General features: G+C 37.6%; 2 protein-coding genes across 11 annotated transcripts in view; both read left to right on the top strand.

The window, feature by feature from the left end:
* The window catches only part of LOC143032890 (uncharacterized), a 144,384-nt gene that overhangs the window by 4,623 nt on the left and 118,918 nt on the right, over positions 1–20,843 (top strand). The window lies entirely within an intron of this gene.
* Positions 1–20,843, top strand: part of LOC143032891 (receptor-type tyrosine-protein phosphatase kappa-like) — a 984,894-nt gene that overhangs the window by 936,808 nt on the left and 27,243 nt on the right. For 6 of the 10 annotated variants that reach the window (XM_076198111.1, XM_076198115.1, XM_076198119.1 and 3 more), the window contains one exon: positions 6,609–6,668. The exons of the other annotated variants lie outside the window; for them this stretch is intronic. In XM_076198111.1, coding sequence (XP_076054226.1) covers positions 6,609–6,668 — 60 coding nt within the window. The remainder of the gene's footprint in view (positions 1–6,608; positions 6,669–20,843) is intronic. 10 annotated transcript variants of the gene reach the window in all.

Raw genomic sequence — 20,843 nt, 5'->3', positions numbered from 1 at the left:
GAGGAAGTACTATCCAGAACAACGAAATTAGTAAATAATGAACATTACAAAAATATAAAGATAAAAAAAGAAATGAGTGAGGAAAAAAAGAAAAAGAACTTAGAAACGAAGTGAATGAAAAAAGCGAAAAGGTAACTGAAACTAAAAAAAAAAAAAAAAAAAATGGAGAATGGTGGACCTGAGGCTGAGAAAATGGTATGTAAGGAAAAAGGAAACAAAGAAGACAGAAAAAGACGAGGAGAAAGGAAATTAAAAATAGCTTATACTAATATAGATGGAATAACTTCAGGAATGAATTAATTAAATGATTACCTGGCCTTAGAAAAACCAGACATAATGGGAATAGTGGAAACTAAATTAAAGTGTACTCCACCACCCAACACTGTGGTACAAGGTTTATACAACTGCTAGACAAAGAACAGAAAGGATAAACAGGATGGTGGAGTATTAATTTTAACTAATAAAGTTTTAAGTGTAACAAAAATAACTGAATGAAAAAATAATGTAGAATCAATTATGATACAAGTTGAAAGCAAACATATGAAGAGTAGAAAATTTGTAGTGGTGTATGTGCCCCCCAAAACACAGTCCTGGGCAGAAAGTGACCATTCCAAAATATTAGAAGATACAAAATATGAATTAACTAATATACTGAAGGACAGGAAATACAGTAATTATGGGTGACTTTAATTCAAAAGAAATATGTTGGGAGGAAATGACAGTGAAGGATGGAGAGGAATTCTGGGATAACGTCCTACTTGACATGACCATTGAATACACAATGACTCAGTGGATAAGGGAAAATACCAGATACAGAAATAGTGAAGAACCATCAAGTCTCAACTTAATACTTACAACAGAGCCTGAAATTGTCAATAAAATTTATTACAAAACTCTGATAGGAAAGGGTGACCATGTACTAATAGAATTTGAGTTGAAAGAGCAAATGGATCAAAGCAGAAATGATAAACATAGTATAGGAAGACTAATGTACAACAAAAATTTTGAGAAACTCAAAAAATTTCTAAATGAAGAAACAGGGATGGAAGAGAAATGGAACATACTAAAAGAAATTTACAATGAGGGAGTAAATAAATACATACCACAAAAAAAATGGAAAGAACATACATAAAAAGCTGGTACAACAAAAGGTGTAGTGAGGCTAAGGATAAAAGAGACAAAGCTTGGAAGAAATGGAACCGAGACAAGAAAACAAGCAAATGGCAAATGTACATCAAACTAAGAAATGAGTATGTAAAAATATGCAGAGATGAAAAGAGAAACTATGAAAAAAAAAAAAAAAATAGAAAAATGCAAGGAAGAACCCAAACTATTTTACAGGTATGTGAATGGCAAACTGAAGAACAAACAAGAAATAGAAAAGCTGCGCCAAGGTAAACATGAATATACAGAAGAACTGGAAATGGCTGAAATTATGAACAACCATTTCAAATCGGTATTCACAATAGAAAACTCACCTAACTGTGAGGAAACAGAGAGAGATCCCCCTCAATGAAAGAAATAATTATAACGCAAATGGAAATTAGTGACCAAATCAAAACCCTTGATGTCAGAAAATCACATGGTCCTGACGGAATTGCAAATTGGATACTAAAAGAATGCATGGAAGAATTAACAGACAAAATATACAATACTGTATAATTAAATTCTCACTTAAAGAATGAAAAATGACACAGGACTGGAAGAAGGCAAACATTGCACCAATTTATGAGGGAGGAAACAAGGAAGACCCATCAAATTACAGACCGGTCTCCCTGACAAGCACAGTAGCAAACATTTGCGAAAAGGTAATCAAAAATAGATGGGTTAAACATTTGGAAGAAAAAACTATACTGAATCCATATTAATTTGGATTCAGACAAGGAAGATCATGTACAACAAACTTCATTTGCTTCTACTCAAGATTAATAGACATAATACAAGAGAGAGATGGTTGGGCAGACTGTGCCTTTCTGGACCTACAAAAGGCATTTGATAAGGTACCACACAATAAACTAATAAGGAAGATAGAATCAATAGGTGGCATCAGAGAAAAATTATTGGAATGGATGAAAGACTTCCTGACTGGGAGAAAAATGAGAGTAGTAATTAGAGACAAATTCTCAAATTGGGAAGAAATGAAAAGTGGTGTCCTGCAGGAATCACTACTGGCCCTGATCATGTTTGCTATATACATAAATGACATGGACGAAGGAGTAGAAAAGGAAATAGAGGAAGTGCACAGAATGGGTAAATATGCAGAAGGAAAAAGTCAGCCCCTTAACCCCTTCCATACGGTGCCGCACACGTAGGCGTCATGGACTTAGATCTTGGTGGCAGCAGCCAATGCCAGCCGTACGACGTGTTGTAATAATACTCGCATCATAAAATATAGTCACCGCTTATATCGATCGTTCTCTCTTCACCCGTGAATTTTGATAACCATAGAAAATGCGATTACAAAAGAATTAGAAAGAATGTCATTATGGAGGGGCGACTACAATAAATATAATCAAGACGCCGATATGGCAGCCTCGCGAATACACTCGCTCCCCATGACGCCTATGTGTGCGGCACCGTATGGAAGGGGTTAAATATTAAATTAATGTTACAAATGGCAGCAAAAGAAATTTTAGCAAAAACAGGAAAATTAGCAAGAAGCAAACATTACAAAAGTATAATGATAAAAAGAGACATTAATGATGAGGAAAGAAAAAGAGATAAGACATTAAAATGCGAAGCTAAAGAAAAATAAGACAAAAATGGGACCATGAAAATGCAGTTCTATTGGAGAGTGAAAAACAGTTCTATTGGAGACTGAAAAAATGGTATATTAAAAAAAATTAAAGGTTCAGAGAACAAGATGGAGGGAGTAGAAAATTAAAACTAGCTTATACTAATATAGATGAATTAATCTCAAGATTGAATTAACCAAATGATTATATGTCAGAAGTAGAATCAGACATAATGGGAATTCTGGAAACAAAATTAAGGGGTCCACAAGCACCAGTGTTGGACATGGATTATATAATCACTGGCTTAGAAACAGAGAGGAGAAACAGGATGAAGTCATGTTCCTGAATAAGAAAAACTTAAATGTGACAAAAGTTACATATGGAGAGAATAGGGTGGAGATGATCACAATAAGAGTTGAAGATAGTGACATGAAAAGCAGAAAATTTGCAGTGATTTATGTGCCTCCAAAAATGGGATCTTGGAGAGAGATTATTAAAAAATGTTAGATGACACAAGAGTTTCATTAAATGAGATGCTGAAGAATGTAATGTGGTACTTATGGGAGATTTTAATTGCAAAGAAATATGTTGGGAAGAGATGACAGTGAAAGGTTGAGAGGATCTATTGGGAAATGTATTACTTGTCATAACTATAGAACATACAATGACACAATGGGTAAAAGAAAACACTAGATTTAAAAATAAGGAAGAACCATTGAGACTAGATATATTATTTATGTCAGAACCTGAAATTGTGGACAAAATTGAATACAAGGCACCAATTGCAAAGAGTGACCATATACTACTTGAGTTAGAACTAAAGGAGGAAATTTATATAGGGAGAAATAAGAAACACAGACAAGGAAGACTGATGTATAATAAAACGGACTTTGAGAAACTTTGGAAATCTTTCTTTAAAGTGAGCTGGGACAAATTCTACAATGAAAAAACACAAATGGAAGAAAAATGGATGATTCTGATGAAAATCTATAAAGAAGGAGTGGATGAATATGTCCTAAAGGAAAAACAGGAAAGGGTGTATAGTAAGTGCTGGTTTAACAGAAGGTGCAGTAAAATGAAAGATAGAAGTGATAAAGCTTGGAAAAGATGGAGAAAAGACAAAAAATATATATAGAAAGTGGCAAATATACATTAATCAAAGGATTGAATATGTAAAAATATACAGGGAAGAAAAAAGAAACTATGAAAAAGACATGATAGAAAAATGTAAAGGTCAGCCAAAACTATTATATAGATATGTAAATTGCAAACTAAAAAACAAACAGGAAATAGTGAAACTACGCCAAGGGAATGTGGAATACACAGAAGATACAGAAATGGCTGAAGTCATGAGCAAACACTTCAAGTCAGTTTTCACCAGATAAAATGTAGAACATTGGGATGAAAGGAAAGAAGTGAAATCCCCCCTCATGAGTGAAATAATAGTAACATGGAAAGAAATAATGGACCAAATAATGAATCTTGATATCAGGAAATCGAACAGCCCAGATGGAATTGCAAACTGGATATTAACAGAATGTGAAGAAGAACTAATAGAGAAAATATATATCATAATAAGTTGCTCACTCAAAGAAGGAAAAGTTTCGGAAGACTGGAAAAATGCTAGTATCATATAAATTTATAAAGGAGGAAATAAGGAAGCCCAACAAATTACAGACCGGTTTCCCTTACAAGCACAGTAACCAGAATTTGTAAGAAAGTTATAAAAAGTAGATGGATAAAAGATCTGGAAGAGAAAAATATACTAAATCCAAGACAATTCAGATTTAGACAGGGAAGATCACGTACCACAAACTTGATCTGTTTTTATTCAAGACTACTAGATATGATACAGGAAAGGGATGGATAGGCTGATTGCACTTTTCTAGATCTACAAAAAGCATTTGATAAAGTCCCACACAAAAAACTTATAAGAAAACTGGAAACCATAGGAGGGATACAAGGTAAACTACTGAAATGGATGGAGGGCTTTCTGCATGGAAGAAAACTGAGGGAAGTGCTCAGAGATAAGAGTTCTACCTGGGAAGAGGTAATGAGAGGAGATTGAGATAGAATGTAGATTGAGAGAAGCAAGTAAATGCCTTGGGGGATTAAAAAGTTTAATGAGAAATAGACATTTGGGAATGGATGCCAAGAGGAGATTGTATTTACCTAGTTGTAATATACGGGAGGGGAGCTATGCTCGTGGTGACCCGTCTTTGTATCTCTCCGCATCAAGTTTTATCTCAAAATCTTGTATAGTGTTTGCACATACTGTTTTGTTGTCTAATTTGTTCCATGTATTTATCGCTCTGTGTGGGAAACTGTTCCTTTTTCAGTTTTTTTCCATGTCCTCTCGTTTTACCGTTGTCCCACACTAACAAGTCGTTCCTGTCTAAAACTTCCATTCCTTTCATTATTATGAAGGAATGATTATGCCGACAGCACTGTACAGGGTTGAAACATGGAATATAAGAGAGGAAGAGTTTGTGTTTGAGATGAGGTGCCTGAGAAGTATGATAGGGGTTACTAGTCTATCCCAATTAACAACCTGAATACTGTAATCATATCACCTCTTTCTCTTCAATCTTTCAAAGTTGGCAGACTCAGTGCTTTTAGTCTCTCTTCACAAGGTTTACCTGACAGGCTGGGAACCAGTTTGGTTGCTGTCCTTTGTATTCTCACAAACCTGTTTACATCCTGTCTATGTGAGGACAATACCTTTGATGCATATTGTAGTCTTGGATGGACCAGGGTCTCAATGAGTTTTTTCATCATCTCTTCATCCAAATAGGTAAACACCACTTTAATCTTCTGCAGCAGTCTATATATCTCTCCCACAATCCTGTTGATATGTCTGTCAGGTGACAGGTTGTCTTTTATCAACAATCCCAAAATATTCTCCTCATATGCTTTTGTTGAGGCATTGTGACAGGTTGGTGAAGGTGGGTGAGGAAGACATAAATCAGAGTCCAAGTTTATTTCTGACTAGTTTTGCACAAATAGGCTTCTTCTGAAGAAGCCTATTTGTGCGAAACTAGTCAGAAATAAACTTGGACTCTGATTTATGTCTTCCTCACCAACCTCATATGCTTTTGTAATGAATTCACTTCCTAGGGAATAATTTAAAGATGTAAATGTGCTTTTGTAGCTATTGCCCATTTCCAGTACTTTGCATTTTTTTTTTATTAAACTTCATTTCCCATTCTTGGTTCCATGCAAAAATAGTGTCTACATCTTTTTGCAATAGCCTACAGTCTTTGTTATTTTCACTCTTCTTAAGATTTATGCATCACCTGTAGACATGTTGGCATATCTTGCTGTACCCTCCATGATGTCAATGATATAGGTAAGAAACATTATGTGCACCTGCACTGAATCTTGCAGAACTCCACAGGTCACTGTTTTCCATCTTGACATTTCATCCTTTAGTACTGTCCTCATATACTTTCACTTAAAAAAAGAAAAAAAAAAAAAACTTGCATTTGAGCAGTTTGCTTCTTGGTCTTCCTATATGCTCCAATCAATCAGTAAATTGACCCTGGTCTGTCTAGCAGAAGACTTACGGCCTCCAGTTAGGACTATAAGTCACTTAGAGAAGAGATATTGTGTTGTGTGGGGATTTTTAGTATACGGTGTTCTTTGTCTTCTGTGTAGTGGTTGCATCTGGGGCAGTTTGAATCTGTGACCACTCCCTCATCATTTATGATATGTAGAGACATGTTCAGCAAAGCAAGGTCATTATACAATACTATATTCTAATGGTTTGAATCTCTCACAAAGTAAAGAATTTCAGTTGAAATGTAATCAATGAGATGACTTTGGTGTCTTTTATTTTGCTGCATGACCCCCATATATCCGTCCTTCTCCCAGGATCTAGCACCACATCGCAAGATTATAACCACTGTCGTAGATGATCAGCAAGGAAATAATGTAAGTATATAGATATATAAGTATATAGTATATATATGATGCTTGTTGGCCTAGTGGGTAAAAATGTTGTTACTTGCAGTGGAGGTCAAGGTAATGGTAGTTTGAACCTGCCACCAGCAAGTTGGGCCAAGGGCATGGTTCATTAAATTCAACACTACAAAGTCCTCTGTAAAGAGCACTGTCCTTGCCACCTGATAAGCATGAGTAGTATTGCTGGAAAGTGATAAAATGCAATTTTCACATGGTTTTAGAGGAAGGAGTGAAAGTGATGCATGTGATAGGAGCAAAATCAATAAATCAATCATTGCCTCAAGTTTCATTAAGTGGAAAACCCACAGTTCTACAGTGGCTGGTAACAATTCTTTGAATCTTCCACAGATCTCTCTGGGAAGAAATTTTGAACTGTTGTCTGTGGTGTATTTACCTAGTTGTTATTATACTGGAAGGAAGCTATGCTTGTAGTGACCAGTCTTTGTATCTCTCAGCATCTAGTTTATTCTTCAATTCTTGTATGGTTTTTGCACATACTATTTCATTATTCTTTTTCAGATCTCTACTCTAACTATCCTTTTTGAGTTTGTTTTCATGTCCTCATCTTTTTCTTCTGTCCTACTTTAATAAATCTTCTCTATCAAGGACTTCCATACCTTTCATGATTTTGTAAATGGCCAGTAGATCTCCTCTTTTTCTTCTTTGTTCCAAGGTTGTTAGTTCCAGTTTGGATAATCATTGTTCGTAATGTGTTAGGTGTCCATAGTGTCGCAGCGTACCCTAGTCTTGGTCTTATCAGCATGACTAATATTTTTTTTACCATTTCTTCATCCATGTAGTTAAAGGCCACCTTTATTGTTCTTATTAAATTGTAGGTTTCTCCAAATATTTTGCTTATATGCTTGTCTGGTGACATGCCTTTGCTATAATTACTCCTAGGTCCTTTTCTGAGCTAACTTATTTTACTTCTTTTGTACCAACTATATATTGCCCTGATATTCTGTTCTTTTCCCAAATTCCATTATACTGCATTTCTTGATGTTGAAGTTCACTTCCCACTTTTGGCTCCATTCCCATACTTTGTCCAGATCTCTCTGAAGTGATTCAGTCTTTCTCTGTACTTATTTTCTTTAGTAGTTTTGCATCATCTGCAAAGAAGTTCATATAACATTCAACACCTTCATCCATGTCATTTATATATATGGCAAACATTATCAGAGCTAGTACATAACCTTGTGGGACTCCACTTATCATTTCTTCCCAGGTCGAGTTTTTTCCTCTAACTACCACCCTCATTTTTCTCCTGTTCAAGAAATCTTCCATCCATTTCATTAATTTTCCTTTTACACCCATTGTTTCAATTTCTCTTATTAGTTTTTTGTGTAGTACCTTATCAAAGGCCTTTTGTAAATCTAGACAAGCACAATCTGCCCATCTGTACCTTTCTTGTATTATGCCTATTAGCCTCTAATAAAAACGAATAAAGTTGGTGACACAAGATCTTCCTTGTCTAAAGTCAAATTGTTATGGATTCAGTATCTTATTTTCTTCCAGATGTTTAATTCATCTACTTTTGATAACTTTTTTGCATATTTTAGCTATTGTGCTTGTAAGGGAGACTGGTCTATAGTTTGTTGGGTCTTCCTTATCCCCCTTTATCTATTAGTACAACATTTGCATTTTTCCAACCTTGTGGTACCTTTCCTTCCTTCAGTGAGCAATCTATTATCTTATATATCTTGCCTTCTAGCTCATCTACACATTCTTTTAGTATCCAATTTGCAATTCCATCTAGACCATGTGATTGTCTGACATCAAGGTTTATCATTTAGTCCCTTGTTTCTTTTTGTGTTACATTTGTTTATTTCATTGGGGGATCTTTCTACTTTTTTTTCTTCCCAATTAGGTGCATTTTCTATTGTGAATACAGACTTAAAATGTTTGTTCATAACCTCCACTATTTCTACATCTTCTATGTATTCCTCATTTCCTTGAAGCAGTTTTATTATTTCTTGTTTATTTTTCAATTTACCAATCACATACCTGTAGAATAATCTAGGTTGATCCTTACATTGATCTATTATGTCTTTTTCATATTTTTGTTTTTCTTCCCTGCATATTTTCACATATTCATTTCTCAGTTTGACATATATTTGCTGCCACTTACCTATTTTTTTCCATCTTTTCTAAGCTTTATCTCTTTTCTCTTTTGCCTCACTATGTTTTTTGTTATACCAGCACTTAATATACACCCTTTCCTGTTTCTGCTTTGGTATGTATTTATTGATTCCTTTATCAATTTCATTAAATATATTCCATTTTTCTTCCAACTTTGTTTCTTCACTAAAAAAGTTTTCCCAACTCATTTTTTAAAAGAATTTTCTGAGTTTTTCAAAATCTATTTTGTTGTACATTAGTCTACCTTTTCTGTGTTTTTCATTTCTTCCTATATCGATTTCCTCTTTTAGTTTGAACTCAATATGTGGTCACTCTTCCCAGTTGGTGTCTTGTATTGCATTTTATCCACAATTTTAGGCTCTTTTGTAAATATTTAATCTTGATGTTTCTTAATCATTTCTATATCTGGTATTCTCCTTTACCCACTTAGTCATTGTATGTTTAATGGTCATATCCAGTAGTATATTTCCCCAAAGGTCCTCTCCACCTTTCACTGTCATCTCTTCTCAACATATTTCTTTGGAGTTAAAGTCACCCATAATTACTATGTTTCCTCCATCTTTTAGCAATTCATTTAATGCATGCTTTGTGTCTTCCATCCTTTTGGAGTGGTCACTCTCAGTCCAAGAATATATTTTTGGGGGTACATATATTACTAAAAAATTTCCTACTTTTTATGTCTTTGTTTTCAACTTTTATCATAATCAATTCCACATTATTATTTCCTTCTGTTATCTTTGTCACCTTTAAACCTTTTTAGTCAAAAACATGACTCTGCCATGTTTCTCTTTTCTATTTTGTTTTATCCAATAATTATGTAGACCTTGTCTCACAGTATTAGGTGGTAGTGAGCTTTTTAATTTCGTCTCTACAATTCCCATCACAGTATATCCAGTAAAGTGTAATTTTTATATGGTTTTAGAGGAAGAAGTGAAGTGATGCATATGATAGGAGCAAAAATCAATCAATCATTGCCTCGAGTTTCACTAAGTGGAAAACCCACAGCTCTACAGTGGTTGGTAACAATTCTTTGAATCTTCCACAGATCTCTCTAGGAAGAAAATTTGAACTGTTGTCTGTGGTGTGTTAATGTATTTACCTAGTTGTATTTTATGGGAAGGGGAGGTATGCTTGGAGTGTCCTGTCTTTGTATCTCAGTTTCTAGTTTGCTCTTAAATTCATGAATGGTTTTGCACACACTATTTTTTCCTCAGTTTGTTCCAAGTGTCCACCACTCTATGTGGAAAACTATTCTTCTTCAGATCTCTTCTATGACTATGGTTTTTTTTTATTTCTTTCCATGTCCTCTTGTGTTTCTCTTGTCCCAGTTTAACAAGTCCTCTCTATTGAGAATTTCTGTGCCCCTCATAATTCTATAGATAGTCAGTAGGTCTCCTCTCTCTCTCTTCTTTGCTCCAGAGTTGGTAACTCCAATTTAGCCAGTCTCTCTTCATATGACAAGTTTGAAAGTGCAGGGGCCATTTTTGTGGCTGCTCTCTGGATTCTTTCTATTTTCTTTATATTCTTTTTGGTACTGGGTAACCACAATGTTGCCTTATAAGTGTGACTAATATTTTTAATAATTTCTTCATCCAAATATGTAAATGGCACTTTTATTGATCTTAGCAAGTTATAGGATTCTCCAACAATTTTGTATATTTGTTTATCATAGGACAAGTCGTTTGAGATAATTACTCCCAAATCTTTTTCAGATCCCACTTTCTTTACTTCTGTAGTTCCAATTTTATATTGTCCTGATATTCTATTTTTACTTTTTCCAAACTCCATTATGCTACTCTTCTTAGGTCTTCCTGTAGTGATTCACAATCCATTTCAGTTTTTACTTTCCTTAATAATTTAGTGTCATCTGCAAAGAAGCTCATGTAACATTACACATCATCAACCATGTCATTCACATAAATAGCAAACATTACAGATCTTTGCGGAACTCTGCAGATCACCTCCTTCCAATCTGAATATTTTTCCCTTGCATCCCTCCTATATGTTCCTTTTTTTTTTTTTTTTTTTTTTGTGTGGTACCTTGTCAAAAGCTTTTTGTAAGTCTAGGAAAGCGCAATCAGCCCATCCATCTCTTGCACCATATCTATTAGTCTTGAGTAAAAACATATTAAGTTTGTGGTGCATGATCTTCCTTGTCTGAACCAAATAGTCTTGGGTTTATTATATTATTTTCTTCCAGGTGTTTTACCCATCTATTCTTGATCAATTTCTCACAAATTTTGGCTATTGTGCTTGTTAGTGAGACTGGTCTATAGTTAGTTGGTTCTTCCTTGTTTCCTCGTTTATATACATATTGGTACAATGTTAGCATTTTTCCAGTCTTTTGGTATTTTTCCTTTTTTAAGTGAGCAACTTATTATGTTATGTATTTTGTCCATTAGTTCTTCTTTGCATTCTTATAGAATCCAATTTGCAATTCCGTCCGGGTCGTGCAATTTTCTGACATCTAGGTTTGATAAATGTTTCCCTCCCTGTGGTGGGGGGAAAATGCTGCCACCAAGTATTCCCACTTGGATCATAAGAGCCGAGAAAAACGGGACGAGGATTGGAACCAGGCATCCCTCTCCCTGTAGCCCCACAGGGCACATTCCTAAAAAGAAGTAAAGGCACCCTAAGGTTTGGGTCTTTTAATGTGCGTGGATGTGATACAGATGAGAGTAAAAGGGAAGAGATAGGTAGTATGTTTGTGAGAAGAAAGATGGATGTGTTGGCTTCAAGTGAAACTAAGTTGAGAGAGAAGGGCAAGTGTGAGTTTGGGAGTGTAGTTGGAAGTTTCTCAGGAGTGAAGAGAGGGCAAGGGAGAGAAGGGGTGGCTATACTAGTAAGTGAAGAGATAGGTAAACATGTAGTGGAGTGGAAGGAGGTTTCTTCAAGGATAATGTGGATGAAGGTGAAACTGGGAAAGGAGATGGGGGTTTTTGGAAGTCCATATGGGCCTGGTAGTGAGAAGAGTGTAGAAGAAAGGGATGCTTTTTGGGTAGATTTAAATGAGTGCATAGAGGGGTTAGGGAGGAACGTCAATGTAGTAGTATTGGGAGACCTCAATGCTAGGGTAGGAAATGAACCAATTGATGGAGTGGCTGGGAAATGTGGAGTTCCAGGAAAGAATCGTAGTGGAGAGTTGATTGTGGAGATGTGTCTAGAAAGAGAGTTGATGATAGCAAATACAGTGTTTAGGAAGAAAGTCAAGCATAAGTACACATGGGAGAGGGTGGTGGATGGAAGGGTGGTAGATAAAGCATTAATGGACTATTTAGTGGTAGATAGGAGTATAATAGGAAAAGTTAATGATGTACATGATCTAAGGGGAGAGAGTGGGGGAATATCAGATCATTTTTTGGTGGAAGGTAAGTTGAGAATGGAGGATAGATGGAGAAAGAGGAAAAGGACAAAATGTAGGGAGGTGCCTAGAGTGAACTCTTTAAATGAAAAGGAAAAGGAGAAGGAGTACAAGAAGCTGAGAGAGGAGTGGGAGGTAGTGAAGGATAGAGTAGAGCTAGGAGTGGAGGAGGAATGGGGATGGTTCAAAGAGGGAGTCACAAAGTGTGCAAAGATTGTGTGTGGAACAAGAAGGATGGGAGGAAATAGAAGGAAGGGTAGTGAATGGTGGGATGAGGAAGCAAAGAAGGTTGTAGAAGAGAAGAAGCGAGCTTTCACAGATTGGTTACAAAATAGGATGAGGGAGTCATATGAGAGGTACAAAGAAAAGAGAAGAGAAGTAAAGCAAAAGGTAAAGGAGGCAAAGAGGAGAGCAGATGTGAAATGGGGTAAGAGTATGACAGAAATTTTTGAAATAAAAAAAAAGATGTTTTGTAAAGAAATTAAGAGAGGAAGAGGAGGCAAATCAAGTAGAGAAGAAAAGGTAAAAGGTGCAGATGGAGAGATGACAATGGAAGAGAAGGCAGTAAGAGGAAGATGGGCAGAGTATTTTAGGGAGTTGCTAAATGTGAAGGAGGATAGGGAGGGAAAGATAGTTGCAGTGAGAAGTGCTAAGAAAATGACCGTGATGAAAATGGAGGAGAAATAAGGAAGGATGAAGTGAAGGCAGTTGTTAAGATGATGAGAGCAGGTAAGGCACCTGGTCTGGAGGGATGCCATGCAGAATATCTAAAAAAAGGAGATACAGTGATGGTGGACTGGCTTGTGAGGTTATTTAATGTTTGCTGGAGAGAGGATAGAGTGCCGGAGGACTGGAGGAGTGCCTGTATAGTTCCACTTAACAAGGGAAAAGGGGACAAGTGTGAGTGTAGTAGTTTCAGAGGGATTAGCTTGTTAAGTGTAGTTGGAAGGCTTATGGAAGGATCTTGATTGAGAGGATTAGGAGAGGAACAGAGGGAGTAATTTGCAAGGAACAGTGTGGATTTAGTACAGGTAGAGGTTGTGTAGATCAGATTTTTGTGGTAAGACAGATATGTGAGAAAGCTATAGGAAAAGGTAAGGATGTTTTTTGGGCTTTTATGGATCTGGAAAAGGCTTATGACAGGGTAGACAGGAAGGCACCGTGGGAGGTATTGCAGATATATGGGATAGGAGGAAAGCTTCTAGGAGCTGTCAAGAGTTTTTATGAGAGGATTAGAAATGGAGAGAGTGAATGGTTTGAGGTAAGGTTGGGACTTCATCAGGGATGTATTTTGTCACCCTGGCTGTTCAACTTATACATGGATGGCATGGTGGGAGAGGTAAATGCAAGGGTGGTGGGTCAGGGATTGGAGATGGTTAAAGAAAATGGAGAAAAGTGGGAGGTGAGCCAGCTGTTGTTTGCGGACAACACTGCGCTTGTGGCAGGATCGGAGGAGGGATTGAGGAAGTTGGTGACAGAGTTTGGGAAAGTGTGTGAAAGAAGAAGAAGATAAATGTGGGTAAAAGTAAGGTGATGAGATGTACAAGGGGTGAAAGGGGCAGCAGACTAGAAGTGAGCATAAAGGGAGAGCGACTGGAGGAAGTGGATAGTTTTAGATACTTGGGTGCAAATGTGGCAGGAAAAGGTGGAGTGGAGGTGGAGGTAGAATGTAGATTGAGAGAAGAGAGTAAATGCCTTGGTGGATTAAAAAGTGTAATGAGGAATAGACATATGGGAATGGATGCTAAGAGGAGACTGTATGAAGGAGTGATTGTGCCAACAGCACTGTATGGGGCAGAAACATGGAACATAAGGGAGGAAGAGAGATGGAATTTGAATATGTTTGAGATGAGGTGTCTGAGAAGTATGATAGGGGTTACTAGGCGAGATAGAGTGAGAAATGAGGAGGTGAAGATTAGAACAGGGGTGGAAAGGGAGTTGGGAGATAGGGTTGATGAAAGAGTATTAGGATGGTTTGGACACATGGAAAGAATGAGTGAAGAAAGACTAGTAAAAGAGATATGGAAGGCAGATGTGGAGGGAGTGAACATGAGGGGACATCCTAGGATAAGATGGATGGATGGGGTGAAGGGGGCTTTGGGGAAGAGGGGAATGTCTGTTGAGGAAGGACGGGAGAGGACAGAAGACAAGGTGAATGGAGAATGGTTGTATATGGATGATGTTGTGATGCATGAGGTGGAATGGATGGGGGGTGAGGTAGTATGCATGAGCAAAATTTGACGTAGCCCAAAGTGATTTCTCCCCGTCTTCTCCTTTTATGCATGGGGGGACGGAGATGGGGGTCGTCGATTTAATGAAGCGGCCTTGCTGTGGATGTGCTGTGTCTTGCGACACTGCTTCTGACCCAGGGCAGTGGACAAGATGCAGGGATGACCCGTCATCCAGGAGGTGCTAAGATAAGAGGGAGGGTGGAGAGGAGTGGAGTGTATTTAGGGATGGAATGGGTGGGAATGATTTTATGGATTTTTCTTTTTGGCTACCTCCCTTGAAAGGGGGAAAAGGCCTTGGTATATGTATGTATGTATTTTTAATTCCTCCCAAACCCACCTTGACTTGTACAAATTTACCTTTTAGAGCTACCAAGAGCAGGATAGTCCCATCCTCTGTCCCAGGTTAGTTGCCTTTTACAATCCAAGTGGGAAAACTCTTAGCTATTATTATTTTCTTCCCTACCACAGGAGTAGGCAAAAATGGAAATATATATTCAGAGAAGTGGTACAGGACAGTATTAAGAGTGGGGGGACAGCATAACAGAGGGACAGTCACAGTACAATAAAGTAGCATCATTTCTCTATGAGTAGATATTTCCTCTAACACAGACAAAATGATGTGTGGCTCTAGTCTGTAGAAGTGCCCCATATAGACCCTAAAGTATCAGCTGCATGCTCCGGAGTAGATTTTTACAATACAATAACATGTAGCCAATGCCCAGACGGGGCATATTACTCCTGAATAAGGAAAATGCTTGAGAACATGGCTGATTTACTTTCCATCAAAAGTAATAATTTACTGCTGTTGAATCTTCACTGATAAAAAAGTCACATTTTGATTCTTCACATAGATTTAACACTTGAAAAAAAATTAATCCAAAAGCATCAGAACATGAAGCTAGTGCTGTTTACCAGAAGAACTATACCCAATGAAAGGAATTGGAAATCAGGCATGATTGTGGCAAAACAGTTAACCAACAAATAACTGTAGAAAAGGAAACAAGATGAAAGAAAATACTGTTTTATTTGCTGGACATAATAAAATTCTTCAGAAAGTGAAATCTGTATTTCAGAGGCTATCATGAAGAAATACATACTAATACCAATACTAGTTGCTCACAATATAGGGATGGTCACTTGTCAAGTGGGTTAGGGTGTCACTACTTGCGACAGAGGTTGAGGTGATGGTGGTTCAAACCCTGCCACCAGTGAGTTGAACTAAGGGCATGGTTCATGAAATTCCACACTACAGAGGCCACTGTAAGGGGCATCATCCTATCCTCCTGATAGGGGAGAGTTTTGCAACATTAAACTGAATCACCAATGCTGGTTCAGAATCAATTCCAAACAGAAGTAATTTTCTGGAGTTGGTGTATCTGTTTATAAAATATGATCCTGTATTTCTTGCAAAGAGTGAAGCTGTGAAGTAAGCACACCACATTATATTTGTCACCAACTATTCAAAATTAATTCATTGCAAAAGAAAATTATCAATTGTGTAAAAGAAGTATATACTTTGCCATAATTTTTTATATAGTAGTCCAGACATATCTTACAAGGATCAAGTTAGCCAACTCATGCAGTGTCTTGACTGACAGAGATAATGTGAAAATTCAAGACCCATTCATGGAATTTATTGAAACAAAGGGTAAAACCGCAGAAATTTTGCAACCAGGATTTTGGGCAAATTGGAAAGTGATAGACTGGGTATGAGGGTAAACATATGACAGTGCTGTTGTGATGGCTGGACAGCACTCTCAGGTGGTCAGAAAAGAATGAAATCAATCAGAAATAAGAATTTGTGGGTTGCACAAATCATCCATTGAATTTGGTGGGAATACATTCAGCTTCTGTTTGCACATTGGATTATTTGTTTGTATTTTTGTTTATATCAGCTCATCACTATGATGTCTTAATATCAGTGACTGGCCAAAGTTTTAAGTGGATTGTGAAAATTAGATGGAGTGTAAGGTGTGATGATGTGGCAGTTATTAAAAACCATTTCCCCAAATTCCTGACCATCCCAGAGTAGCTGACTGGTGAAGAAGAAAATACTATTGCAAGATGCTGGTGTCCTGGTTGGTGCATTGCAGTAATTTTTATTCTTGTTTCCTTGGTCTGTGGAGAGGCATTCTTTCTAAAATTAATTATGCTGAGGCATACTTTCAAACAAAAGGCTTGAATATTCAACAAGGTGATCTGAGACTGAAAACCTCAATCCTGTTTGGTTGAGAATAGGAATGAATTTGTCCATAAAGCCCTTAAATGTCCCAAAAACACCTCTAAAGACAGGAATTGCCATGAACAGGCCAAGAAGGTTAAAGAAGAAAAAGCAAAGGTTTAATGAAACTGAAACAATGAGGAGGTGCCAAGATAAGAGGGAGGGAAGAGGGTGGAGGGGAAGGGAGTGTGATAGGGATGGAATGGGTGGGAGTGGATTTATGCCTTTGTTTTTTGGCTACCTCCTTTATAAGGGAAAAAAAAAAAAAAAAAAAAAAATCTTTGGTATATGTATGTATGTCATATGAAGCTGACCTGAGAAGAGAAATGTTTTTCTAAGTGGATAGAGTCTTACAAGAAATGTCTTTGAGGTTTCAGCACCTTTACAACCTTGCTGAAAAATACAGCTCTCTAACACCAGCCAATCTTTTCACAGAACATGCATGCTAATTGGAAAGAAAAAGGCTGAAGTTTTTTGCTTCTTTTGATAAAGTAGAAAACCAGTGTGAGCTGTGGAAACGATGGCCCTTTGAACTTTTATCGTTCATTCAAAAGTTCAAGCTGGAGAGTTCAGTCCCCAGTATTATCACACTCCTCAAGATTATTTTGATTGTTGATTGTTGCTAGATGTGAAAGAAGTTTTTCAAAGTTGAAACTCATAAAGAACTAATTGAGATCTGCAATGAGTGCCCTTCATTTGAGAAATTTAGCTAGTTTATCCACTAAACACCAAGTGACAGAAGAATGGGACTTTTATTACATGTTTCAGGAATTTGCAAGTAAAAAATCAGTGTAGTAGTTTCAGAGGGATCAGTTTGTTGAGTGTAGTTAGGAAGGCTTATGGGAGGGTTTTAGATGAGAGGAGTAGGAGAGAAACAGAGGGAGTAATTGATGAGGAACAGTGTGGGTTTAGGAAAGATAGGTGTTGCATGGATCAGGTTTTTGTGATTTTTTTTTTGAGCGGGTGGGGCTATGCCTTTGGAAAAGGCTTATGACAGGATAGATAGGAAGTCACTGTGGGAGGTTTTGCAAGTATATGGGATTGAGGTAAAGCTGTTAAAGGCAGTCAAGAGTTTTTATGAGAGTAGTAGGGCTTGTGTAGAATAGGGAATGGAGAGAGTGAGTGGTTTGAGGTAAAGGTGGTACTGCATCAGGGTTGTGTCATGCCACCATGGCTCTGTAATGTGTATTTGGATGGGGTGATGCGGGAGGTAGAGGTGAGTGTAATGGGCAAGGGATGGGAGATGGTTAAAGAAAATGGAGAAAAGTGAGCTAGTTGTTGTTTGCTGATGACACTGTGGTTGTGGCAGGATCAGAGGGGGGATTAAGGGAGGTAGTGATGGAGTTAGGGAAGGTATGCAATAGGAGAAAGTTGAAGGTACATACATACATACATGTACCAAGGTTTTTTTTTTTTCCCTTACAAGGGAGGTAGCCAAAGTCAAAAGGCATAATTCCACTCCCACACTCCACTCACATTCACCAACCCTCCCTCCCTCTTTTCTTTGCTCCTCCTAGATGACAGGTCATCCCTATATCTCACCCATTGCCCTGGGTCAGAAGCAATGCAGCAAGACACAGCACATCCATAGCAAGACTGCTTCATTTAATTGGTGACCCCCCCATCCCCATCTCCTCATGCAGAAAAAAAAGAGGATGGTGTCATAAACTAGCCTTTGTGTTTAAGTTGATGCTTTAAATCTATGGTTATAATTTGAACAGGTCCTGCAATCCAAAGGCCTGAACACTTTGCCCTCTTTTTTTAGATATATTCAACTTCCTGGATATCAAAAGTGGTTATATACAAAAATATTTAATTCACATACAAAAAAATAGCCTTTTAACTTACAATAAATTTGGGTGTAAAAAGAGTGTGCACCTGAAAGGGCCCAAAATGCCCACGCATCTTCTTATACCACAACTGTACAACACAGTGCCAGTGACAAGTGCCACTTCATTAAATATATGAACCTAACCTATCTCTATTTGCCTGGCTTCACACATTTTACTCACTCCTTTATTTTTGTGTAAAGAAGGCTCACAAATTCCCAATCTCTAGATATCTAACAAATGACTTGTCCTATGACAAACAGATAAACAAAATTATCGAAGAATCCTACATGCTAAGATCATATTTGGACGAAGAAATTATTAAAGAAATATTGGTCACACTGATATGGCCTAGACAAATATGCAGCGACATTGTGGTCACCCAGTACCAAAAAGAATATAAAGAAAATAGAAATAATCCAGAGAGCAGCAACAAAAATGGCAGCTGCACTTGCAAACTTGTCATATGAGGAGAGATTGGCTAAACTGGAGTTACCGACTCTGGAGCAAAGAAGAGAGAGAGGTGACCTACTAACCATCTACAGAATCACAAAAGGCACAGAAATACTTGATAGAGAGGACTTGTTAAATTGGGACAGGAGAAGCAAAAGAGGACATGGAATTTTTTTTTTTTTAAAACATAGCTACAGAAGAGATCCGAAGAAAAACAGTTTTCCACATAGAGTGGTGGACACTTGAAACAAACTGGACAATGAAATAGTGTGCGCAAAAACCATTCATGAGTTTAAGAGCAAACTAGACACTGTGAGATACAAAGGTGGGACACCACGAGCGTAGCTCCCCTTCCCACAAAATACAATTAGGTAAATACAAAAAGGAATCTAATTAAGAAAAGCAATGACTCTACTTTGTGTCATCATCTTGTTTATGTGCCCTCTGATCTCTGAGGGCAGGAGGCCCTAGTTGTGTAGTCCTCCACTGTTGGCTTGCCAATCTCCTGTAACTGGACAACCTACATAAGTTACTTATGTCTACAATCAAACATCTCACTAACTACAGTTTAGGTAATCCAACATTTCATTCAGTTTACTGAGAAGGCAGGTGCCTGTGGCCCTAGCTAAGATGTGGTTTGGCACTATACCCACACCCTATGTGTCAGTGGCACCCACGTCCTTTGTGTCAATGATGCATCATGGAACATGACAATGGGGAGAAATCCCTTAGGGCTGCGTCAAAATATCATTCGCACATAACCACTCCCTTCTATGCATCACAGCATAGTCCATATACAACCATTTTCCACTCAAACCTATCCTCTGTCTTCTCCCTTCCTTCCTCAACAGATATCCCCCTCTTTCTCAATGCCCCTTTTACCCTATCCATCCATCTCATCCTCAATCACCCCATCCTGTTCTCTCCATCCACCTCTCCCTTCCACACTTCTTTCACTAATCTTTCTTCACTTATTCTTTGAAGAGTTGGAGATAAATGTGGTTAAAAGCAAGGTGATGAGATGTACAAGGGTAGGGGATGGTAGTGAGTTGGAAGCCCATAAGGAGAGAGGTTGGAGGAAGTGGATAGCTTTAGATATTTGGGATTGTATGTGGCCGGAAATGGAGAAGCGGACGTGGAATTAAATTATAGATTAAGAGGAGCAAGTACCTATGAGAAATAGGCACCTGGGAATGGATGCAAAGAGATTGTGTATTTACCTAGTTGTATTATATGGGGAGCGGAGCTATGCTTGTAGTGACCTGTCTTTGTATCTTGCAACATCTAGTTTGTTCTTAGATTCTTGTATGGTCTTTGCACACACTATTGTTTTGTCCAATTTGTTCCAGACATCCACCACTCTGTGTGGAAAACTTTTTTCCAGATATCTTCTATAACTTTTTTGAGTTTCTTTTCATGCCCCCTTATTTTCCTTTTATCCCACTTTAATAAGTCTTCTCTGTCAAGGACTTCCATGCCTTTCCTGATTCTGTAAATGGCTAATAGATCTCCTCTTTCTCATCTTTGTTCCAGGGTTGGTAGTTCCAGGTTTGACAGTCTTTGCGTCATCTGGAAAGAAGTTCATGTAACATTCTACACCTTCATCCATGTCATTTATATATATAGCAAACATTATCAGAGCCAACACTGAACCCTGTGGGACTCCATTTATCATTTCTTCCCTGGTTGAGTTTTTATCTCTGAGCACCACTTTCATTTTTCTCCCATGTAAGAAATCTTCCATTCATTTCAGTAATTTTCTGTGTACACCTCCAATACCTCGTCTGGGGTATTGGCTGCATTTTATTGTGGCAAAGTAGCATGCGGTTGATACTTTAGGGTCTATATGGGGTGCCCCTATGGACCAGAGCTACACATCATTTTGTCTGTGATAGAGGAAGACTCTTCATA

The sequence above is a fragment of the Oratosquilla oratoria genome, chromosome 14 (genome assembly GCF_046742065.1).
Source record: "Oratosquilla oratoria isolate Oo_2021 chromosome 14, ASM4674206v1, whole genome shotgun sequence".
Taxonomy (NCBI): Eukaryota; Metazoa; Arthropoda; class Malacostraca; order Stomatopoda; family Squillidae; genus Oratosquilla; species Oratosquilla oratoria.
The sequence above is the reverse complement of the archived record's forward strand: the minus strand, read 5'-3'. Positions and strand labels throughout refer to the sequence as shown.